Source organism: Arachis duranensis, chromosome 8, assembly GCF_000817695.3.
Source record: "Arachis duranensis cultivar V14167 chromosome 8, aradu.V14167.gnm2.J7QH, whole genome shotgun sequence".
NCBI lineage: Eukaryota > Viridiplantae > Streptophyta > Magnoliopsida > Fabales > Fabaceae > Arachis > Arachis duranensis.
In genome coordinates, this window is record NC_029779.3 from 40,329,291 (window position 1) to 40,338,575 (window position 9,285).

The 9,285-nt window shown below is 27.4% G+C and overlaps 1 protein-coding gene across 1 annotated transcript; it reads right to left on the minus strand.

Annotated features, from left to right (window-relative positions):
- Nucleotides 1-6,689: 6,689 nt before the first annotated feature.
- LOC107462808 (MLP-like protein 34) lies at nt 6,690-9,060 on the minus strand. The gene is made up of 2 exons (XM_016081475.3): nt 8,794-9,060; nt 6,690-7,119 (listed from the first exon to the last, which is right to left on the minus strand). The coding sequence occupies exons 1-2, from the start codon at nt 8,981-8,983 to the stop codon at nt 6,848-6,850; spliced, it is 462 nt and encodes a 153-aa protein (XP_015936961.1). The 5' UTR covers nt 8,984-9,060; the 3' UTR covers nt 6,690-6,847.
- Nucleotides 9,061-9,285: the final 225 nt, after the last annotated feature.

Sequence of the window (9,285 nt, forward strand, 5' to 3'; positions counted from 1 at the left end):
CATCACAATAATTCAGCCATATATCTTTGAATATTTTTGAATCAATGCTGAATTGGAAAGCAAATTCACACTTGGGCTGCAGCATTTTATTTTATTTTCGGCCCAATTCAATTCCTGCATTACAAAATTATTAATTAACATATAATCAAATAACATTGAATTAATAATTTTGTAATTAAATATTTTAATAATGTTTGTTCATCACAAAAATTAATTTGGAGTTTTCCAAACTCAACAATTCATAAATTTAATTCCATTATCACATCATCAACTATAGTCGTTGCATCGTTTTTAACATGGCCTTTCAGTGAATCTGTTTCAATGGCCAGTTTAAAATGGTCATTTTAATAGATATGCAGATGGTTATTTTAATTATTATATGAATTATTATTTTGATTGAATTGAGTGAGTTATATATAATTAAAGTATGTTGGATGTTCAATTTACTAGATATGCATATGATTATTTTTATCCTTAAGTGAATGGTTATTTTCACTATGGATGAGCGACGCCGGAGATAGCGTGTGGCAAGCCAAGCAACAACGGTGAAATAGAATAATTATTAATGAAGATTGAGATAGCAGCCAGTTGAAAAAAAGAGGATGTTGGAGTGAAATACTTTGATAAATTAAAGTTTGGGATGATTATTTTTTTGGAATAACTGAGTAGATTTTTTAATTTAAATAATTTGTAAAGTATTTTTTATATGTATTGGACTAAACATCCAATCTATTATTCACATTACCAAGATTTTTTATTATCTTTCTAGTAAAATTGAATTTAGAATGCACAAAAAATATACTTAAGAAGGGTGAATCGAGTATAAAAAACAAATCATAAATTTTTATTTAAAGAAAACATATTTCTATTTTCGTAGGTCTATAAGCGAATTTCAAAAACGTTTAGACCATATACTTAATTTTTTTATGTACCACTTGAATTAAAAAGTAAATAGTAACGCAATTGTACTTTTTTAAGAATTTGCAAACAAACCTCAAACAATTATAAAGAGTTGTACTTTTCACACTATTTTAAAATAACAAGTAACTATTAAGAGTGTGGAAAAGAACAAATGCAAACTTAGATTTTATTTTTATTTGATATAATTTCTTTTATCTACCTGCAATCTTCTCATAGACAATGGGGCTATTCCTCTTCCTCAAAACATTTTATAAAGGAACTAGTAGAATTATATGAAAGAGTATAATTAATTCAGGTACTTTAAGTTCAACTTTCTTTCACTATCAGAAATTATTAGAATAGTGATGGATTTAGCAACCGATATTTTTTAAAAATCAATCACTAAATTCTTTTCGATCGATTTAGCGATAAATTCTAGTAGTTGCTAATTTGAAAATAACAACTAACTTCGATTGCTAACTGTTAGCAACCGATTTTCAACCAATACTATCAAACTAGTACCAAACGATATTGGTCGCTAAATCGGTCGCTAATAATTAAAATCGGTCACTAAATAGCGACTACCTTTTTTGTCGCTAAATTGGTCGCTGAAAATATCAGTTGCTAATAAAATCGGTTGCTGATGTCTGACCTGAAAATATAAAATTGGTCTCTAAATCGGTCACTGTTACTGATTTTCTAATTATAGATTTTTACTAATTATTCATAATATCTATATCGAAATATAGAAATTAAAAGAGACAAAATTCATAAATATTCACAATCTCCATATCGAAATATAGAAATTAAAAGAGACAAAATTCATAAATACATTAAACTTATAATCCACAATCTAAATGTACATTAATGGCTTACAATCCACAATCCAAATTCATGGTACATTTACTACTCATATCTTACAACACTAAGTTTGTAAATCTACATTGATCTTCTAATGCAACTTGATACACGTGAAAAGAAAAACATTAAAGAAGCAATCAGATATATGACATAATAGAAAACTCTCATCTTCTAAGAAAGTTTCTCGGGACTCCCACAATCAGTAAACAGAGTGCTCTATTGAACATCATCTGCTGAAAAACATTAACGTACCATATTGAAAACTGATTTTGAATGCAAGATGCAACATACATAAAATGTAAATACAAAAAGAAATAATTTCTATTGAAATCTCCCATCTTTGCTTGTGCCAAAAGGATTGTATCCAAGGATTTGATTAGATTTAGCTATCACCAAAAGTAATAATTTGTCCAAGTGCATGTCTCGCACGAAATTGCAGCAATACAAGAAAATTAACATAATACTTAACAAAAGTGTAAAACGAATTCAGTTTGGGATGAATATCGAATGAAATACCTTCACATTCATGTGAGAATCATTGATCATCCTCGTCTGTATTTGAGAAACTTTGTCAAGCCTATGCAAAATCATAATTCGACCAAGTGCATTGGGACTTTCAGGAAGAGTGAGATTAACTAATAAAGGTATATTTTGATATAAGGACCAAGATTATCTTATAAAATTGAAAAATATAATAAAATAAAAGTGTCATTCCATCCAAGATATCTTTTTGTAATGAATTCTCCTAATATTTGATATGAAGCATATGATATTTAAGCGCATTATCATACCATATGATAAATGCTATATCCTGCCTTTGGTCCCTAGTACGAGTAGGCTCCAATAATAAAATTATATGATATATAACCTAGCAATGATTAAACTCTTTAAATCAGAATATTTGAAATTATTCTAAATTGATGACTCAATTATCAAATCCTCAATTAAAACTCTGGTTTGATTCCTTAGGTAATATTATCAATAAAACTTTCATGAAAAAAATTAATTATCTCCCAGTTAGTAAAAAAATAAATATCTAAAACATTTATGACATACACTTGGTCACACAAAAGCTCAAGCATATCTTTTGAGAACCTGGTGATGTGATCCCTCAATATGAATAGTGACCTGAGAAACATAACTATCAATCATAAAGGTGAAATATAATATTTTAGCCTGTCTATCTATAACATAATTGTCATTGTTGTTTCAAACTCTCAATAACTTTTTATGAGTTACACACAATGAGTGTAAAATAAAATTATAACATAAAAATTTTATAGAAAATTTTCTTAAAGTTAATATTATCCACTCTATTAATAAATTTCTTCCTCTAAATTTACTAGATTTTCAGTTTTAACTCACTTGGATCCTCTGATAAAGTCTTGATCTCCAGCAAGCATCTCACCATCTATAAGGAAAATCTCTAACTTTGAGCATTAGAAAATAAATTTCATTTTACCCTTTGGAATTCTAAAAGACAACAAAGGTTACAGCAAAAAATAATTTTACCAACATAATTGTCAAGAGTTGACAGTATCTCCACATTCGTTAGATGTCGGTATCAGTTTAGATTCCATGGAAGTGAAACTTATGGTGACAAATCAAATATTGTGATACTATTAGAAGAAGCAGAAAATTGACTAACTTCTAGAAACAAGTCATTCAGAAAAAATGGTTATCCATCAACTACAAAAGTTTCATTATAAAACCCAAAATGGGAAAGGAAGCATCAAAATTGCCTCGCCCTAAAATGCAATACGCCAATTAAATTGGCCTCCAACCTACACATTATTTGAATTTTTGAAGCTAACTCATTTGCAGACGATACATTCAAAAAAATAATGGATGCGAAGTGTATAGAAAATTTTTCAATGAACAGTTCTTTAAGTTAGCATTACACAAGCCCATAAATATGCAGTAAATGAACTCATAAACAATTATACTAATACTCAAACAACATTAGTTCATGACAAATAAAATGATTATTTAAACCAGCAAACTAAAGAAACAATAAGAGAACCATCTAACAAGCTAGATTTTATGAGTATTAATCTTACAATTCACCATAAACATAGCCTAAAGTTGTCCCAGCTGGTATGTACATATAGAAGGTAGCAAGTCATGCTGTTTTTTGCCATAAATAAAAATATAAGTAAAGTTGCAACTCTGGATTGGTGGAGACATTAAATTTACCTAATTCTGATGGGAATGAAAGAGATAAAACTAACCTATTTAATAGTAGCATTGTCATCTATAAAAGGTACTGTAAGACTTATGAATGATGCTTCGCCTACACTAACTAACCTGCCAAAATCATGGCATCAGTCTTGACTCTTGACTTAATACATAATACTAGCAAATGGCAAAGTATTAAGGCCCTGACAAGTTGAAAACATATTCCTTCACATTCAACATATTGCAATAGACCAAAAACCAAACGAACTACCACATCCAGCTATGGCAAACTCTTTTCATTTACTTTAATCTTTTTTTTTTCAAATTTGACATGTTTTGACGTTTGGCCCCTCAAATTTTATTTTCAAGCTCTGCCATTGCTCCCACTAAAGTGATAGAAATTTTTCACTATACACCGTGTAACACTTTACCATTTAAAATTTTACGTTTAAATCGTAAAATAGAGGTGGTGAGGTATTACGACCTCTAAAATAAAATATATACATAAACATAGTCGAAAGAATGCGTAACTAGGAGCCTTTAAGAAGAGTTTAAATAAAATCCACAAAAAGAAAAGCGCATTTCCCAGATAAACGAATGACCAGATAAAAAGAAAGGCTAAAGCATTTGTATATAAAGAGCAGAATACCAAATGATACAAAATATCGAATTCCAAACTCAGATCTGCGAAACTAAGGCCGGCCGGAGAATATATATATATTATATACACATATATATACAAAGAGCACAGAGATGAGGTTGGCTGGGTTGGCAGGGTTCCACTCATAGTATCAGATTTGGACATTAGAATTTCATTGAAAGGGAAATGGAGCGTCTGAAACGACGCCGTTTTAGGTATTAGAAAAAAAAACACGATCCGGACTAGGTTAAATTAACTGGCCGAACCACCAAATTTCATGAAAATTTATTGGGTCAAACTGAATTTAACCGAGTTCACTGCACAGTCAATTTGACGAATGACTCAGTCCAATTAAATAACCGAATAACTGAATTTTCAGTCGATCTGACCGAATCAAACTGGATCTGATAACTATGTCCCCATGTGTCTTCCTGACCTCCTCTTCTCTTCTTTATCGGTTTTTATTCGTCTTTGCTTTACATCACAATGTGTAATGGAATGAATAATAGGATACATAGTTACTATTCATAACAGATATAGGTAATGAAAAATTAAAATATGTTTTGTTATGTTGTCATCTCTAAACATCTAAACAAAATAGTGGTGAAATAAAATTTTAATGGTTGATGTAAACATATGATAGTATAAAATTTTAAATATAAAAATTATTTATGATTTTAAATAATATATTAAGTGATATCTAAATATTTTTGAGTGAAATATCAAAACTAACTATCAAAATATATAGATTATGCTACTAATAAATCTGATTATGAATTAAAATTAAATTATACCCACATACATCGATTTAGATGGGCTGTACTTTACAAATTCTCCAAATTTTAAAAAATTATTCAAAAATTTTAAATTATTCATCTTAATCTAACATAACTATCTCCAAACTCTAATCTTATTCCATTCTCAAATTCTAACTATTTGCTTGAAAATTTAACATATTTGTCATTGATAGTAATCGAATTAATATCGATGTAGTATTCATTAAAAATTAGAATAGAGATAGTAAAAAAGATGCAATCAGAAAAGAGTTAAGATCATAAGGTGATCCACCAATAAAGAGATTCCTAGCGGCCTTGTTCGAAGAAGAAGAGAAAGCACGAACTTAGGAACAATGTTGTAAATTGAAGAGATTTGAACGAACAAAAAAAGTGTGTTTTTTTCAAGAACTAATTCTTCTTTGATGATTCCTTTGACAAATTCGATAACAAGCAGTGGGATTTAAAACAATGCAGAGTTGACAGAGAGAGATTGGAGGTAGTGGTCTAGAGAAGGATATTGAAGCGGTGGTGGTTGAGAAATAAAAATTGAAAAGTTGAGTAGGGTTAGAGTTTTAAAATGGTTAGGTTAATTAGATTAGGAGGAGTGGTTTGAGAATTTTAAATAATTTTTTTTAAATTTGAACTGTGTATTAAGAGAACCTATTTTTTATAGATATAAATAGATTTTAATTTTTTTATTATCAGATTTGCCAACGTAATAATCTTTCATAATTAAGTTTAATATTTTTCTTAATATTTATACAACAATGCTAGGGAACCAACTCTATATAAGCCAAGAATCAGCCAACTGGTTAATCTGAGGCACCTGTAACTTTAACCGGATGTTGCTACTGATAGGCACACGGATGTTTCTTTTTCTTGTAAATTGGATGATTTTGGATATGATTTCTATGTTTCATATGTTACGCATTAATAAAACATAATTAATTATATGAAACCAACTAATGAATGATCAAAGCATCTGTTCCGTGATTTTCTCCTATCACTAGCGTATTATCCCTCATGTTTTGAAAGTAGTCAATAATAATTTAAAAAACAAATTAAATTATAAATTAATAAAACTAATTATTATTAATTATGTTGTTCTATTATTGGCTGATTATTAGTTGGTTACATATACTTTTTCATATTTATATTATTTAAGTTTATCAATTAGTTCTTAGTAATGGATCCTACTATATAATAGAAAGCATGCGAATATCCTATTTTTATTTGTAATACAATTACATAAGCTTTTTTCCACATACACGTACATAAGTGTAATCAATAAGCAAAGAAATATCATCAACAATAATATATATAAACATATCCAAGTCGATTATTATTAATCCATTCAAACAAAGGATAGCAGACGAAGATGCAAACATTCATCCATATTATTCTTCATGACTAAATTCATGCAGTTTAATTAGATAAGTACACACTTTATTAACTTAATTCTTAAACACCTTCTTTGCTTAATTAATGTAGCTTATGCCTTGAGAAGATGGGCATCCAGGTCTTTAGCACATTTGTCAAAGTGTTCCATGTAGCCATATGGAGCTTCAACATCATCATTGACCTTCTCATATTCAATTGTCCATTTAGTCGAAGTACCTCCATTATTGTTCTCAATCACTTGAAAGATAAGCTTAAGGGTCTTATAGTGTTGATCGATATCTCCATCAAAGAATTTGTATACGACTGTCTTGTTCTGCTCATCAATGCTTTCAATAGTCTCTTTGCATGTAGTTACTTTACCATCTATTATAGTGAAGCATTAACAAATTTAAGAAAAGAAAGAAAGATATATATAAGATTAAATATAATTTGTCTATAAAATATTGGGAAAATAAACTATTTGCATGTGAACCCAAATTTTATCGCCATATCTTTACACCTATTTATTTTCTCTCTTGTGGTCATTTCTCTTCGCTTTTTTTTCCTTTTCAATTCATGATGTTCTTCATTTCATAACATCTTCTCCCCACATTTTATTATTATTATTATTATTATTATTATTATTATTATTATTATTATTATTGTACTATTTTGTTTTTTCTTCTTTTTTTTGGCATAACATATCAATTTTATTATAAAAAATAGTTTCATTTTTTTGTTTTTCAAGTTATGACATTTGTTTTCAAAGATTTGCACATTTTTTTTGTAAGTTACTACCAGCTTTTTTTTTAATATATGTAAATTTTTAAATGAAATATGAGTATAAAAATAGTATAAGATCCTAAAAATGTTTGCTTCCATTTTGGTCCTACCTTCCTCTAATTTTTTATGCTTATTATATATAAGTAATAACAACAAAAAAGAATACGCGTTTGTCTTAAAATTATTGAAAAGTATGTTAATTTTTTTTGTAATTATAATTATAACTAAATCTCTTTCTAGTCTCTATCAATATCATCATTCAACACAATCTAATGAACCGAGAAAAAAAACTAATTAGTATTTGGAAAGAAGCCATATACCGACAAAGAAATTAGAGCAAAACTAAACTGACTCATATATTTATTGGGATCAAAAACGTTTTTAAGTAAACAAAAGAATTATGAAAATAGTAATGTTAGAGAACTATTTTTTTTAGTGAATATTAGTTAATTTTTTTAAAGTTATTTTATATATTTAAACTTTTTTTTATCTTAGATTATAAATACTTAACTTTAAATATTAAATTATATATCTAAATCCTAAATTTTCAAAAAAAAAAAATAGAATTAACAAAAAATTAACTAATATTAACTAACTAAAAATGAGTTTTTTACTATATTTTGGCTTCATAAATATATTGATTAAATTTCAAATAATTGTTTTTTGATAACTTGACGATAGTAATAAAATTTAGAAATAGTTGCACATCACATATACATATGAATTTTACACATGTTTTGAGCAAAACTTCATTCGGAGAAAGTACCCCCACTAACCTATTCTAAGGTGCACGCATCATATAGATAGTTCTGTTGGTTGATAATCAAGAACGTTAACAACCGAAGAAAAAAAGATGTAATAATTAATCCAAATAAAAAAAAGACAATTATATAATCATCTTCTATATTTAAAATTATATTAATTATTTTATTAAAAAAAACTAGAAAGCCACTATTTTTATTAAAATTTGGTTAATATTTAACTAATAAAAAAAATGAATAATTTCATACTATTAAATATAATCTCACACTATTAAAAATATTAATAATAACTAATTAATAAATATAAATTATAAAATTTATTGACTTCTAACACTTCTCTTTTATTAATACTATATGACTTAATTATTTTAATAACTAAATTTAATTAAATTAGTTTAATAATTTATTAATACAATAAAAATTAATTAAAAAAACACATAAAAGAATAAAATAGGCTTCGTAGCTATAAAAATAACTCATTCTCTAAAGTTTCTTTAACAGTATGTGTTATTACCTATGACATAAGTCCAGTGTTTGACCGAACCACCGACAGAGTGCCAGTCATCACCTTCATGCAGCTTGGTGGCATGCACTCTTTCACAAACGTTTTGAACATGATGGAGTTTCTTTGTGGCGAGGTCAAAGAACTTTGAAGCAGGTGAGTGGACTGGAATTTCAATGCTAAGCTTACCAGTTAGTGCCATCTCTTAACTAAAAAGGAAACAACTAATATGAAGTAGGAACAAATTAATACTAAACCAGAGATGCAAGGGAAATAGCCTTACAAAGACTTTATATAGAAGCAGCCACTCAGATACGCGTAAAACGTCTTTTTTTAAAAAATGTTTTTCAATAATTAAAATTTAATTTATATAATTAATTAAATTATATTATTTTTATCAAAATTAAGTTAAATAAATTAATTTAATTAAAAAAATAGTGAATCAAATTTTAAATTGGTCTAAATTAATATTATTTTTTTATAAAAAATGACTACAATATCTTT